Genomic DNA, 17,185 nt, shown 5'->3' on the forward strand with positions numbered 1-17,185 from the left:
AAAGCATAAATGAGAAAAAGAACACCTATGAGAAAGTGACTTGAGAGAGTCATTATTAGGCTGATTGTATTCTTCTGTATACAGTCAGGAATTCCTAAGGAGATTTTGAGTGTACCACTCCAAACATGAGAAAAATATCCCAAGGTTACTCAGATTTGGTATTTTATTAAGTGTTAGGAGTTGCACAGAAGAGAAGTAGTATTTTGAACAAAAAAAAAACATCAAGTTTTTTGGATGTAATATGTTTATACCAGGACCAGGATAGATGTGAAAGTCAGCCTAAAAAGAGAAAATTGATCCTGACTGGAAACTGGAATATTATGAAAAATAAGAGGGAGTGGAAAGGTAATAAGATAGAATGTTTTAAGAGCATTAATTCTCCATCACGTTTGAGTATTGAGAATCTGGTGGCTGACTTTTATCTCTCCTCTTAAGGAGCTTACTGGATAAATGCTTGCTTCCATGTTGTAAGTTAGGTGCCAAGTCAATACGACTGCTTATATAAGTAAGAGAAGATGGATATTAATTCTGTAGCTCAAGTTTTGAGTATAACTGGAGGAATGCTATCTAGACTAGACTAGACTAGACTAGACTAGTAGACTTCTTAGTATCAAGAATCAAAACTAATGAGAATTTTTGTACTCACAACATGTGTCTTATGATTTTTCAGTGTCAGAAAACAGACTTGTTGTAAGCAGTTTATTATATTGCAGGAGGTGATTTGCCTTAGAGTTGTAGGAGAGAGCTGATGACCTATCTGTGGTTGATGTAATGTGGTTGAGGGCAGAAGTTAAAATTATGCTTAGCAGACCAGAAGGCTCAACTACCCGTTGAACAGAACACATCCTTATTGCTTGACCCCTTATGAAGTCTGCTTTGGATTTATTTATTTGGATTTATTGATGATTTGCTTACAATTTTTTCTGCTGTAGTTGGTATGAGTGTGAAGCTGGAGTTTTTGATTTGAACTTTGGATTTTATGCGGTTATTAAGGGATAACTGTCTGCGACAGCATGTAATGGAAAATACTAGGGGTCAGAGAGTGCTTGACCTAGTAATTACATCTGAGGATTTGGCTGTAAAAATATGACCACATTGCCACCAATCGGTTAGAGTGATCATAGGGTACTTGGGAGGTGGCTAAAGGTGTAGAATTTTCAATTAAGACAGGGTACATGTGGAATTATCGGGCTGGAAAGTATGACAAGCTTAGGAGTTTGATTGGTTCAGTGCCATGGCATGTACAACTGCAAGGACTAGAAGTCGATAGTGCATGGGAGGTAGTTAAGAAGTGTTTGTACGAAGCAATGGCTGGCTGTATACCTAGAGTCCGAATAATAAATCAACTAGGGGTTAAATGGATGAATAACACCATTAAGCTTGAGCTGCAAAAAAAAGAAACAGCTATGGAGGGAATTTAAGGAGAAAGGTGACCGGCAGGCACACGAACGGTATAAAGCGCAGGCCAGAAGGGTAACGAGTGTGGTAAGAAAAGCAAAAAAGGATTACGAAAGAACATTGGCCATGCAGGCTAAAGAGAATCCTAAACAGTTTTTTAGATATGTAGCAAGTAAAAGGGAAAATGTACATGGCAGAATGATTTTAAAGAATGCCGATGGTAGGAAGGTAACTGAATCAGTTGATATAGTTGAGTTACTGAGTGAGCACTTTGCAATCATCCAGGTGGTGACATTGCGGAAACGAATGTACCAGTAGATTATACGGGAATTGGGGTGAATGAAGTGGAGGTGAGTAGTCTATTGCATAACCTCAATGTCAATACATCTGTGGGATTTGATGGTATACCAGCTCGTGTTGTACGAGAAGCAGCTAAAGAATTGTCAGTGCCCTTGACCATTTTGTTTAATTTGAGTCTCGGGTCTGGGTTAGTCCCGAGGGGGTGGAAAGAGGGGGAAAATAGTTCCACTGCATAAAGGAGGTTCCAAGACTGCTGTTGTAAATTACCGACCGATTAGCATATCAGGAATCATTGTCAAGGTCTTAGAGAAATTAGTCAAGAAAAGAATACAGGATTGGATAGATGAAAATGGGATATTGTATGGGGGACAACATGGTTTTGTGAAGTAGATCATGCCTCAGTAACTTGCTCACATTTTATAACACAGTGATGGCTGAACTGGATAGGGGTAATGGGTTTACAGTAATACTACTGGACCTTGCCAAGGCTTTTTGATAGGATACCACATAGAACCCTAATCAGTAAACTGGAGCAGATGGGGGATAGATATAGGGTTGGTGAGATGGATAGGAGGGTGGTTGAAGGAGAGATACCAGAGAGTGGTTTATTCAGGAGTACAGTCTAAAAGACGGCTTGTGACTAGTGGAGTGCCACAGGGCTCTGTTCTTGGACCACTGCTTTTCAATTTGTTCATCAATGATATAGGAAAGGATTTGAGAGGAAGTGTTCACTTGTTTGCTGATGATGCAAAGTTGGGTAGAGCAGTTATGAGTGCACAGGATGATTTGGATAGTTTGTAGGACTCGGCTAGGAAAAATGGATGTCAATTTAATGTGCCAAAGTGTAAGGTTATGCACTTTGGGGTGAAAAGAATAGCAGCAGTATATCCCATTAGTGGAACCGTACTCCAGGAGATTGATGAGGCCAGGGATTTGGGAGTGTTGGTGGATAGGGAATTGAAGTTTAGGGGGCACATTGCAAAAGTGGCTAAATCAGCTCATCAAATCACGTGGCTTCTGAAAAATACTTTAACATGCAGAGATAAACAAGTTGTTGTTCCTCTGTATCGAGCCTTGATAAGACCCCATCTGGACTTCTGTGCCCAGTTATGGGCGCCAGGGTTTCTTCGTGATGGGGAAGAAGTGGAAAGGATCCAGAGACGAGTGACCAAGATGATAGCAGGTCTGTGGAATGAACCTTATGAGAATAGGTTGAAGATTTGTGGGTTGCAGAAATTGGTTGATAGGCGAAGGAGGGGTGATATGATTGAGACATTCAAATTACTGAAGGGTTTCTATAAGATGATCCAGAAGATATTTTTGAAAATATGACTGGTGGTGGGAGGACTAGGGGCCATGAATGGAAGCTGGGAAAGAGCGTGGTTGACAAGGGTGTTAGAGCTAGGTTTTTTACTTGGAGAGTAGTGAATGAGTGGAATAAGCTTCCAGAGTCTGTTGTGGGTGCTACGACCGTGAATGAGTTCAAGGCAAGGTATGATAGATACTGTGTGAATGTCGAATAGTTGTTCTTGACATGATGTTAGGGCCTCCCTCGATGAGTCTGTCGACTCCTTGGAGTTGCCTGGAACAATAATAATAATAACTATTGAACATATACTCTGTTTTTATCATGGACTGCAAAGGTAAACCCCCAACCTCTATCCTATCCGAAGTTAAGATAGAGGTTGGGGGTTTGGTTACCCCATTTGTCATCATTGTAGTGCCATAGAGTATGGAGCTGAAATGGGACTGGATGGTGTTGATCTCTTGAAAATTAAATTTGAATAAGGTTATGATCTGGGTAATAATTCATTCTTAGGACTTTTAAATATCCATGCTTGAAGAAAAGAAAAGAGAAATATATACTAATAAGAATTCTTCAACACCTTCATTTTCCCATAGAGCATACTAAAAATGCATGTAAATGAGTAGCAGTGATCTACTTATTCTTTCACATGTGGTCTGACAGTGGAGACTAAACCTGAGCAAGCACAAAAGCCAACCAGTTGGTCCCTCGTGATCACATGAGTGTTATAGAAGTTAAAGTAAATCATTAAAAGTCTGGGTCAAAGGAAGGTGAGGAAATAAGACACAAGGAGAAGAGAGAATGAAAAAGGGAGAAAATAAAGAAGAGGGAATGACTAAAATCTAAGTTGCTCTTGCACTAATTGGCAAATACCCTTAATAATAATATTATTATTATTAAGAGACACTTTCAGTGAGTCAGAGACTCATTGAGGGAGGCCACTTACCACACACACACACCAGCGATCATACTTATTCTTGAATTCATTCACACTGCTTGCACTCACAACATTCAATGGCAGTCCATTACAATCATGCATCACCCTATGAGAGAGAAATCTAGCCATCGCCCCTTCTTAGTGGCATTCGTTCTCAGCTTTTTAAGGATGCTCTCTTGTCCTTTCCCTACCCTCCATAAATTGAAAAATTAAATCAGTTGAAATACTCTTTGATCCTTTCAGAAGTTTGTAAATCTCAATCATATCACCCCTCTTTCTCCTCTTTGCTAGTATCTGCAGTCTACAAATTCTCAATCTGTCTTCATAATCAGTATTCCACAATCCTGATATCATTTTTATCACTCTCTTCACTGTATCAGAATCTGTCTTCATAATCAGTATTCCACAATCCTGATATCATTTTTATCACTCTCTTCACTGTATCAGAATCACAATGGAAACCAGGAGACCAGACCTGTACACAATAGTCCGAGTGAGGTCTTATCAAGGCCTTGTAAAGAGGCAAAATGGCATCCTTATCTTTACATGTAAACATTTGTTTCAGCATTGCAATTATCTTTTGAGTTGTATTATTTGCAATCTTTGCTACATGGCCCTGAATTTTGACATGATATCTACTACACTCCAAGATCTCTAGTTTGATCAGTTTCTTCTAGCATAATCCAACTAGTGTAACATGACATTGGATATCTAATTATGCCAAAGTGCACGAGTTTGCATTTACGGACATTGAACTGACATTCATTTTTTTGTGCCCACAATTCCAGCCTGTTCAAATCATTCTGCAAGTACTGCATATCAGCAGCATTCCTGATCACCCTACCTATCTTTGCATCGTCAGCAAATAACTCTATGTCACTTGTCAAATCCTCCTCGATATAATTTTTTTTATTTTTTTTTTAACAATCTTTGAAATTTTAATGTCTACTAACTCTGTGCATTGCTGAACACTTGTTTAGGAGAGTTAATTAATAATTGATTGCTAAAATATTTATACATACAATAAACATCTTGTGTGACATTGCATCTTATAATTTTACAGAGTTCAGCACTAAGTGCTGCAATTCCTAAATCGAATTTCAGTTAAAATTTTTAATAATATTTTTTTGCCTTTATATTATGTATTTACAACATATGTTCTTCTAATATTAACAATGAAGATTATACAGAATTTTTTGTATAATTTTTTATTATTTTATTTTATTTTTATTTTATTTTATTATTTTTTTTAAGTTTGAGAAAGAGAAAGAATGATTATACATACAAATTTCTGCATTTGCTTATAAGGCTTACTTGTAGATGAGTGAGGCAAGTTAATCCCACCTACTTCGAAGCTTGGGTTAGCTTTTATGAAGAGAGTGGGATTTAGCCTTCACTATTTGTGTTGCTACTGTTTATGTATGGGATGTAGGCATTGGATGCTAGTGATGTGTATATTAGTGTTAATGGTTTCTTAACTTTGTTGGTATATTTTCCAGAGTTCGTTTTTTAATGTTCTGTAGTTATCTATGTGTTTTAACTTTCTTGGTAGGTTGTTGAGTTGCGTGGGTATCTGATGTGATCTCACAAAAGAACCGTACGAGTTGTTGAAGGGTGTGGGGATGTAGAGAGTTGTCGTAGGTCGTGTTATACGATATGTGTCTCTGTTGTTTCGATAGGTGATGTTGAAGTAATTCCTTGTTAATGTCATGTAGTGTTTCAGGTTTTTAATGCTCAGAATTCTGTGTATCGCCATGTGCTTGTCGGATATTGGTTGTTGCGTGTAAGGTGTCCAGATCACTGTTGACACGATTTTCCTGTGTAGTGTTTCTAATTTTGTTAGGTGGCTGTTTGATGTATTTGTATAGACTGTTATTCCATATCTGAGTAGGGATTCGCAGATACCATGATATAGGAGTTTTTTTATGTTGGGTGGGATAATGTCTTTAACTTGGAAGAGTTTTGCTGTGATGATCCAGAGTTTGGTGTGTGTAGGTATTTTATATGTTTTGTCCATTTAAGGTGGGAATCTATATAGAGACCAAGGTATTTTGCATGTGTTACAGGTTTGATTTTGGAACATTGGCAGGTATTTTTGTTGTTAATGCAGCGGTATGTGTGACAATGTATCGATAGTAATGCGGGGCGTATGATTCTTGGGTTGTGTATTATCAACATCTGTGTTTTGGTGCCGTTGATTAGAATTGCGTTTTGATGGAAGTATGTTGTGATTTCGTTTAGGTCTTGTTGTGCTTTGCAGAGAGCTGTGTTAATGTCTGTGTGGATTGCTAGTAGGTAGTGCAGTGTCATCTGCATATTGAAATATTTGACTTCTTATGGATATGTTATGAACATCGTTAATGTATATGTTGAATAGAGTGGGTGATAATATGATAATAATATTAATACCAATATCATTAATACTTAGTCCACTGTTATTGAATAACAGTGGTCCAAGCACCGATCCATGTGGTACACCTCTGGTTATCTTAAATCTTGCTGATTCGCATAATCTTGCATCCCCCATATACCACTTTTTGATATATGTCAATCAGCCATCCTCTTATCCACAATAATATTCTATCACCCAAACTCACATTCTCCAATTTATGCAAAAGTCTTCCATGCTGTATTCTGTCAAAAACCTTAGCAAAATCCAAAAGTATCATGGTGTATCTGTTCTCCTTGTCTAGTTCAATGGTAACATTGTTATAGAATGTGAGTAAGTTGCTAAAATATAACCTTCCTTTAGTAAACCCATGTTGTTCATTGCAAAGTAGAGATTCACTGTCAACCCATTTCTGAATGCTGGCCCTAACCAGTTTTTCCAAAATCTTCACCACTACTCCTGATATACCAATTGGTCGATAGTTGAAGATATATTGGTCTTTGCACCACCCTTATGCAATCGAATTACCATACATTCCTGCAGAATCTTCCCTGTTCTGAGATTCATATTAAACATCCTGGTCTAAAGAAATGGCCAAATTCTCTTTAACCAAAATGGCCATGTGTGCTAAAAGAGTGTTCAGCTGAACACTTTTAGCACACATACTGATATTTCATCACTCCTATTACTGAATTCTTATTCAATTTGTGCAACAGCTCTAATACCTCGGCCTCACACACCTGCGTTTCTTCATCTAGTGAAGCAGTAACAGTGAGCTCAATGTTACGTTCACCAGGTTGATAACTTTTAATGAAATGGGCACTCATTAACTGAACAACCTCTTCTGTATTCCTCATGGCATCTGGATTTAGAAGAATTATTCTTTCATATTCATTCTTTCTTTTATTTGCAGCATATTTATTTTGCGGCATACAAATCAAAGCCACAGCTCGCAAAATAGTTCGCTAAACTCAAAGTTATAACTCACTCATCAATAGCATGCTTTATTATAGAGTCACCATCCCAAATAGCTTCTTTCTTTTTACAAACAACATCACTTATATGATTTCCGTTACTTCCTGACTCACCTGTTTCCATGCTTTGTTGTTTCTTATTATGCTGCTTAATTTAATTTTTCTCTCTGTGCTCGTTTAAACGCCTCTCGACTTTTTGTAATTCTCACGTCATCTCTCTGATGATCTGCTTTAATTTTGCTATTTTGGAGGTTAATTCATTTTCATTAACCTCCTCCACATCTTCAATAACCTTGTTAACGGGGCTATCCTTCTTGTTCTTTGCTCTTCTGAGCATTCGTTTCTTGTGCATTTTTGGTGCCATTGTAAACTTTTACTTATTATTGAAATATCTTAATAAAAATATGTTATTACACTAAAAACACTAAAATATACACTAATATACTATAAAACACTAATTTTCTAAGGGAAAAAACACAATAAAACAGACAAAAATCGCCAATTTTACTCAAGTAATTTAATTTCAGTAATTGAGTACATTCTTTCTCTTAATATGCAAGGTATGCAGCTAGTAGAATTGAGAAATTGAACCTCTGTACCTTTTGTTAGGTAAGATATTCCTTTTTCTCTGCTTGTAAATGAAGAACAGATTTTGTGGAACTAAAATCTGAATGATAATATAAAATTTTATCAAACAGAAACTAATTGTTGTAGTTAGTAATAAATCTCACTTGGCTGTGAATGTTGTGTGACAACTGGAGATAATTAGAGATGCTGACAAGGTAAAAAATTTTGGTTTATTAACACATAATGCGAATGAAGTATGGTGTGTGTGTGCACGCGTGCATGCATTCATGTGTGAGTGTGAAAATTGTTTTAATGTGCAGATTTTTCTTGTATATTGTAACCTAAATCTAAAGCATGTATCATGCAAATTAGGAAAGCATTCCATTGGCTGTTAGAATGTGGACATGTTAGCTATGTTGCATTAGTTGCTAAGTAGCTACCACTACTAAATGCAAGGTTGCTTAAAGCTAAGTTAATTAAATTAATTTTCTGTTAATTATCTATTAAGCCTTTGATATAATTAGTTATTGTTATTATAGTCTGTTATTGTTCAAAGAAATTGAGTTTGGCAGGAGAGCTGGTTAAGAAAAGATTCAGAATATTTAAAGAATGACAAGGATTAGCAAATATTTTGGTTACCAATTAGTGTTAGATCACGACTGATAACAAATGATTTTGCTTCCCTTCTGACTTTATCTGTGAAGTTAGCAGAGCCAATTTGAGTAATAAGATGGTAGAATCAACTTTTAGAGATAAGCAGTTAAAGAAATCAGCATGGTTGTCTAAATTAGGAGAGCAGTAATGGTAACAGATAAAAGCTGCAAAGTGATGCAGTAAATCTTCAGCCAGAGCAGATCATAAAGTGGGGAATTCAAGGTTTGATAACCTTTGGCAGCAAATTTCTGATTTGATAGAAATACATGTTCCCCTTTTTTATAGAAGGTATTATTTAAAATGTGGTTGGGATTACTGAGGTGGACTGTAGTCATGTGGGATGCCAGTTTTGGATTCAGTTAGGAATCAAATATAGGGATTTGATGCCTGTTGTTATTGGTGTACATCATTAATGTTTGTATTAATATATCAAATTTTGGTGAAACAGATGTGGAAATCTTTTATTGGATGAAGTTTGTTATTTTTAACTTTTTTTTGAGTATCCTTTTGTAAGTTTTTGCAATTTTTGTTATATTTTTCATACTCTTACAATTTTTTGTAGGATATTTTTTTTATATCCACATTGACATTAGTATTTGTTAGGTTATTTTTCATAGCTGAGTTATTGCAGTAAACTTATAAAGCAGGAGCATGAGGGACTTTACATACACACATTCACACACAGGGAGTGCTCAGACTCCAAGAGTGGCCTCGACAGTTGCCCCTACACTCCTGTACTTGGACTCTTTCCAGGCATGACCTCATAGAGGAAGCAGATAACTTGCAGCTAATTGGGAAGCCTCCAAGCACATTGCCATTAGGTTCAATCCTAAGTACCATCTAGTGGAGATGCTGGCTCCCTAATTTATTGTGTGTTGAGAATCTGATCAAGGCCATCACCTGCACAGAATGCAAGAAGAAATAAACTTAGAAATGTGAGAAATTTTGAGAAAGTGTAAAGCTAATGATCAACACTTGCTGGATTTCTCTTCAAGACATGGACTTATCATTACTATTACCATGTTCCAGTATAAATTCACATGGAGAGAACACATCAGAAATAAGAAAAATCTTATGAATTTGAACTGTTTTTTATATTGATATGTTAACACTATAATGCCATATGTTATAGTATTAGGTGTATTGATAGAGATGTTATATGTATTGATATATGGATAGGAGGGTGGTTGATGGAGAGATATCAGAGAGTAGTTCATTCAGGAGTAGAGTCCAAAAGAAGGCCTGTGACTAGTGTGTCACAGGGTTCTGTTCTTCGACCACTGCTATTTAATTTGTTCATTAATGATATAGGAAAGGATCTGAGAGGAACTGTTCAGCTGTTTGCTGATAATGCAAAGTTGGGTAGAACAATAGTGAAGACACATGATGTCAAAATTTTGCAAGATAATTTGGATAGATTGGCAGACTGGGCTAAGGAGAATGGATGTCATTTTAATGTGGCAAGGTGTAAAGTTATGCATTTTGAGGTGAAAAGATTATCAGCAATATACCACATTAGTGGAACCATACTCCAGGAAATTGACAAAGCCAGAGAGTTGGGAGTGTTAGTGGATATCACAGAATTGCATTCTGTACTTTTCACCTTTTAAATAATTCATTCATTTTACCAAAATTATCAAATCTTTCATTTTACCTCTTTCATTCTAACAGCATTGCTATCTTTGATCTTCATACCAGGAAAGCATGATTTCTTCATGCGGTTAGGAAGCACACATCTTATCATGAAATTAATGTATAACATTGTCTCATTTTTGCTTGTTAATACTCTCTGTACTCTTCCCCTCTTGCCTCTTCTTTCTTATTCTTTTTTGCTGTACCACTTCTGACACTTAGACATATGTTATGCTTATGTTTTACTCTATTTTTGGCTTGCACACACTTTTTTCATTATCTCATCATCCCTCATTTCTATACCAGATTCTACAATATATCAAACAAAGTTTAACATGTTCTGGAGGGGTCTTGGGATCATCTCTAGAATATGAAGCTTGTTCACATTGCAGAACAACCATTGTTTATTTACTTTGTTCTCAAACTTGCTTTTTCATGCTGTTTCTCAAAACATTCACCATGCTAATATTTTGCTTTGGTCATGTACTTTTTTGACACTCATTTTTTGTGATCTTTTTGTCATGCTCTCTCACCATTTTCACTTATCACCCACATACATAAGCTAGAGGGCTCATTCACCTGTTTTCCAAGAAACCAAGTTGAACTTCATTTATATGTTACTCAGTTAGAAATTTATGTACATGTGTATGTGTTTTTCTTTTCATTCTCCCCCTCCCCTCTCTTTGATTTATTTATTTATTTTTACTGGTTGTTTCAGAGAACTGAAGTATTTGTTGATACAAGAGCTATTCCAATAATTAAAAAGCGAGTAAAGCCAATAGTAGAACAAGAACCTCATGAATCTCGCAGGTAAGTATTTCAAATGTTTGGTTAACTTTTGAGGACTTTTTCACTTTTAATGATATTGTGTGACTTTATATTACCTTGATGGACCTGTGTTTCACTCAGGATTTCTCCATGAGTGTAGGTCACAAAGATGCCTCCAACGATCTCGAACTCGAGCCTCTCTCTTCCATGTTATACCCATAGATTTCACTAGTGGATCTTCCCATGTTGTAGGTGGTCTTCCTGGTTTTCTCTTTATTCTTGGTTGCCAGTTGAGTATTCTATATGTCCATCTGTTATCCCTGAATCTTCTTATGTGACCTGCCCATCTCATCTTTCATATACTGCAGTTACCACATCTTTTATGCCTGATCTCTTTCTTAGTTCTGTGTTTCTAACATGTTCCATTTTGCTAATGTTGCAAATCCTACATTCTATTGCACACTGAGTTTTCTGAGAGTCTCTTTTTCTTTTCTTGTCGTGGTCCATGTTTCTGATCCATATGATCCATATGAGTGATGGAAGAATGTTACTATTAAATAGTTTTGCCTTTGCAGAGATGTCAAGATTTGAATCAGTAACATGGAGCTTTCTTTCTTTTTGCTAGTTCTTCAGATAAATCGTTATTCATTTTTATTGTTTGTCCTAAGTAATTGTAGGAGTCAAGTTGTTCTATAGGGATGTTATTAATACATAGGTGACTGTCACGTGTAGATGTTTTTGATCCATTTTATTTTTTCTAGATTCATTTCTAAGCCCATCTTACTGCTGTTTGATGATCCATTTTCTTCCATCCATTTCTTCTAGGTCTTTTGGATTGTGGGATATCACTACTTGATCATCGGCAAACATAAGGATTTGGAGTTGTTCACCATCTATGCTTATTCCTCCATGTAGGTCTATTTTTTCAGAATGTATTCTAAAGTGCTGGTAAATAGATTTGGGGAGATCACATCGCCTTGGCGGATCCATCTCTTTATATCTATATTTATAGGTTGATCAAATAGGGTTATTTGTATGGTCTGATTTTTGTTAATTTCTTTTATCATGTGGATGTAAGTAGGGTCCACATTTATTTCCAGTAAAGCACTGATGACTGCATTGTGCTCTATGGTATCAAATGCTTTTTTAAAATCAATAAAGAGGAAACATAGAGGGATTTGGTATGCTCTGCATTTTTCTGTTAGTTGTGAAATGACCTGGATATGATCTATTGTGGAGAAGCCTCTTCTGAATCCTGCCTGCTCTCTACTGAAGTTGTCTTCGAGAGTGTTTTGGATTCTGTTCAGTATTACTGTGATGACTATATTGACTTTATTAATAAAGTCAATATAGTCCTCATTTATGTAACAGTTCTTAATAGTCCATTCGGTCTCTTCTATGTACTTCTTGAACTTGTGTTGAATCTATGTTGAAGTACATTTCGCCTATTGTACCAACATTTTGTACCAGTCTTTTAAAATCTGTTAAAATGTAGTCAATTTCATTTTTTGTGTCTCCATTTGGTGATTGCCAAGTCCATCTTCCTGGGCATTTCTTGAAAAAAAGTGTTTATGATAAAGAGTTGTTCAGCTGCAGCAAATTCAGCTAATCTCTCTTCTATGCTATTTCTTTCTCCCAGGCTATGTGGTCCTATAAACTTTTCGTTTTCTTTTCCACATCCTATTTTGGCATTAAAGTCACCACCAATGAATGTGGTGGTGACTTTATTGCCAAATGACTTGTAATTTAATGCCTGTTTAAGATTTAAATTTTCTATTTCTTGATTATCAGCTACAGATGTTGAAGCATAGCAGGATATTAATTTTATTGTTATATTGTTCTCTATTCCAATTACGAGTACACCTATTCTTTCAGATATGATGTTACAAGAAAGGATCGACTTGGTGAACTTAACCAAGTTAGATTTAACAGTGAAGCCCACTCTACTTTGTTTGAGGCTGCTCCGAGGAGTATCTGTGAACCATTGTACCATCTTGCTGTCAGTTCCTTCACTCTTTTTGTATAGCTTTTATATAGCTATATAGACTTTATATAGCTTTTAATAAAATTACTTTGTAATTTTACTAGAAACCACTCAAAATCTAGAAGACTTTGCTTTCAATTCAGCAGCACAATTATATTCACTTAGTTAAAGAATGGTGCCACTGCTTCTTATACATTATTCAACTGCAGACTAACTTTCATTAATAATCCTCATGGTGGCTCTAAATTTTATTTTTGCAACAAGAATTGACTTGGGACTTAAACAAAGCCAAATGCCAAGACATTTTACTCTTTGTTTTTCTTATAATTTTTTTGTGTTTTGGTCATACTGTAATTATATGGTCTACCATGATATAGAAGGATGCCATAATAGATTGTGAAATGACTAGACAAACATAGCTCATTTGAAATTTTACATTGAGTAATAACAAAATTTGAAATCGCCTTAAGTTTTATGCAAAATTATGTTCTTTTAGGAGGGAAGTCCCATACCAAAACATGTTCCTTAGTAATAAGTTTGCTTTAGCTACCTGAAGTTTTATTAGTGTCTCCCACTCATAACAAATTTAACTCATTATATGTTTCACATGAAAATCAGTTTGTTTGTTTTTTAACCATCACAGAATGAATTACCTCTGACAGATATATTTCTAATTTTACTGACTTATTATTATAAGCTCATGCATATGCTTCAATATTGAAAATTTACCTAAAGTAACCTTGCTAATAGTTTGCCTGTTTATGAACCTGTAGTATAGTGTATCTGTAATGTAAGAACTGCCTGCTTCAAAAAATTTTTTATGGGATGTTTAATCTCTAATATTGAAGAAAGTTGTTGTGGTATACAAATAATGCAAAATCTTGATCCTTATAATCAGTGATCCTTCAACTGAGATCTGATCTTGTGTGGCATCTCCTGTTTTTTTCAAAAACTCATACATGTTAATGTTTGTCTCCATTTAAGTTTTACTGATATATATCAAAGAGCACGCTGTGTAATTTTGTGTCTCTAAAGTTCTAAATGTTTATAACTCCCTTCTTCATTAACCATTTCAGTATCTTTTTTTGTTTTTTAATTTGTTTACAGACATTGCTCAAGGTTTCTACATGGAAGTTTTTTTACTTGGTAATACTATACATTAAAGATATCAAGAAATTATATACTCGGTTTAATCCTTTATCCAAGTATAAGCAAACAAAGTTTGCACATGAAGTATTTTCAGGACTGAGGCAAATAGTCAAGACTAATAGTGCATCTTTATGAAGTCTTTTGAGTTTATCATTACAAATACATTAAGCATTGCACTATTTATAACAGAAATCTCCCTTCTGATTTTGTTTTAACAATTTTACTCCCATATTTTTGATACTCTTGACATTCATGAATAAACACAGTAATTCAGTAGATGTCGCATTATCTGCAACCCCCCCCCCCTTCTCCAAAACAGTTCAATTAGTTTGCAGATATTTGATATGTTAAATTTTTCCCATGGAGATTTTCTAAATTCTAAGATATGTTTAAAGTCATTGCATTGACTTTATAAAAAAATTAGAAAATATATCATATATATGAAGATGAAGAGCCAAAGGCTTCAATTCAGCGACATGAACTTATTTAAGTTAAGGGATATTATATTTTATATCCCATATTGTTTCTTAGCCGAATAAGAAACTCAAAGAGTTTCATGGAGCCCAGTGGGACCCCACTTGTAATGTTCTGCCTCCTATATTCGGCATGAAACTCTTTGAGTTTCTTATTCGGCTAAGAAACAATATGGGATATAAAATATAATATCCCTTAACTTAAATATATCATATATATTTATACTTATTAAAGTATAAATATATATATAATGACAAAATGTGCTATCATTAAATTAAAGCAGTCAAATATTAGGGTTAATATTCTGCTGCAGAATGACTTTAGAATTCAGAATTCTGAACTTAGAATTTAGAATTCAGAATGACTTTAGAAAAATTAAAAATAGCCATTTAAAAATAAATGGGGTTACTTCTGTTGAAGATGGAAGGAAAAAAAAGTAAGTTTTTGAATTTACTAATCCAAGTCATGTAATACCTTCCTTTTCAAGTAATAGTTATGAAAACATTTTTTTAAAATATGCAGCAAAAATTAGGGAATTAGATAAATGGCCATCTTTTGATTATACATTGCAATACATCCAGTTAAAGTCAAAACTTTTCTCAGCACATCACTGTTAATAAAAGATACTGATGACATCTTCAAAAATTATGGAAACAACTACCATGTTGGAGTAAAACTTCCGTTTAATATAAACCAAATATAATATAATATTTATTTAATATAAAACAATAATGGTGGGATAAAAATTCCAAGAATTTGGGTGGCACACATTCAGCCTACTTAGTTCTTTAAGTTTTCTAGCAAACCCTGACTTCAGGACTCTAAGCAATTTTTCAGCTATTATTCACCACCATCCATAATGGTTTGTTTTAATTTATATGTATACTTATATGAGAAATTTTGTCTGTGAACATGTTGCTCTCTAGCTTAATTTATTTTAACTTAACTTTTGTAACCTAATAGATAATAATAATAATGTGACTCTAGCTTTGATGTAGTAAGTTTGTTTTTTTTCAGCAGAGGTCATGCCAGTAGTTTTAACAGTTGACCAAATCGGTGTAACTTCAGTATACCATGTAGATTGTAGTACAGCTTGTTTCTTTGTATATATGTGTATACTCCATATGGTGACCTTTATGTGAAGGTCGAATTGTCAAGTGATTATTTTGATTTATATTAAACTGAAGTTTTCTAACACGGTACTTGTTTCCATAATTTTTGAAGATGTATTCTGATCTCTGCATAAGCCTGAAGGAAAGGAGACAATGATAACTATGTCAGTTTTAAAAAACTGCTAATATCAGAATTCTCAATTATTAAAAGGAGGTAATGCCTAACATTTGGAAGATCTATCAGTACATTCAACAGAATAAATGCACTTCTCAGTACATGTTGAAGGCACCGCACAGGATTTAAATGTTCCATGTGAAGAGAAATCCTCTCTCTGGAATGGGTAATATTTTGCCAGTGACAGATTGAAAGAAGTGCCACAAAAGGAGAAGGGTAAAAATCTTGAATAGCGTTATCAGCTTAGTGGCAGTGAGGATAATATTTTGAGGATATATATATGAATCTACACCAAGAAAACTATTTAGCACAATGATAATTACTTTCCTAACAGAGAAATTGCGAATAAAAGGAAGAAAGGAAGGGTAAATTTGTAATTCTAATTGTGCTGAGAAGCATAATAAAGCAATCTAAAATTCTAAGGGCTTAACTAAGGATAATAAAAATGTTTCACAATCTCTAAAATAAAATCACAAGATTTACTGAATAAGAGGTTAAAAATATATTTTAAGCGAAGAGATAGAATGGCAACAGAGACCCCTAAGCACAGGACTTCTTTTAATATAATCTGATAAAACACTAGCTGAGGATGCCTTCCTGATAATTAATTATGCCCATATAAATCTGATGTTCCATCTATGGCTAAATCACTTCAAAAAATTGTGTTCACAGTATCAGTAAGCTTTGTCAGATGTTTAAGCATTTGACAACAATAGGTTTAATCATCAGTCTGAGAAAGCCTGAACGTAAAGAATGATTCAGAAATAACTATAAATCTAACATTGATATTGGTATAAACATAAATATCAAAACTACTCATAAGACTCAAAATAATTTGAGTTTGATGCAGCATTAGCAGCTTATAATAGTTCTGCAGGTCTTTATATGACTTATTGCAGACCATCTGCATGTGTTATAGACGTCATTCAGTATTTTATTCAATTAAAATTGTGTAAACTTTAATTTTTCTCTTTATAATGAACCATTTCTTTCATTAAGGTAATTATATCATGAGAAATATGTAATAATCACTCTTGCATTGTTCATGTTGCTTTATGTATTATGTGCCTTTTGAAAGGATGAATGTAAAGAATGTAAAGTGTTAGAAATCAGATATTGTAATGTTAGATCTCAACCTTATAATTTAAAATATTAACTTATAAGCTTCATTTCATTTAGAAGCAGTGGTCATATGAAAAACTTATTGTCAAAGTGTGTCAGTTTCCCATTTTCACCATGATGATAAATAATGAAAGCTCATTGCTCTCTGACTGTAACGGAAATCGGATGTATCATCTGTGCTGGAGCACATGTGCAAGCGAAAAGAACAAAGTAACTCTGTTACAGTTGCTGGGGAAAAAAATAA

The 17,185-nt window shown here is 34.7% G+C and overlaps 1 protein-coding gene across 3 annotated transcripts in view; it reads left to right on the forward strand.

Moving 5' to 3' along the window:
- The window catches only part of LOC150101175 (oxysterol-binding protein-related protein 9), a 613,809-nt gene that overhangs the window by 524,785 nt on the left and 71,839 nt on the right, over window positions 1–17,185 (forward strand). For all 3 annotated transcript variants that reach the window (XM_090402198.1, XM_090402199.1, XM_090402200.1), the window contains exon 19: window positions 10,876–10,967. In XM_090402198.1, coding sequence (XP_090258324.1) covers window positions 10,876–10,967 — 92 coding nt within the window. The remainder of the gene's footprint in view (window positions 1–10,875; window positions 10,968–17,185) is intronic.

Source organism: Typopeltis vanoorti, chromosome 12, assembly GCF_054136105.1.
Source record: "Typopeltis vanoorti isolate ZY-2024b chromosome 12, IOZ_Tvanoo_1.0, whole genome shotgun sequence".
Taxonomy (NCBI): domain Eukaryota; kingdom Metazoa; phylum Arthropoda; class Arachnida; order Uropygi; family Thelyphonidae; genus Typopeltis; species Typopeltis vanoorti.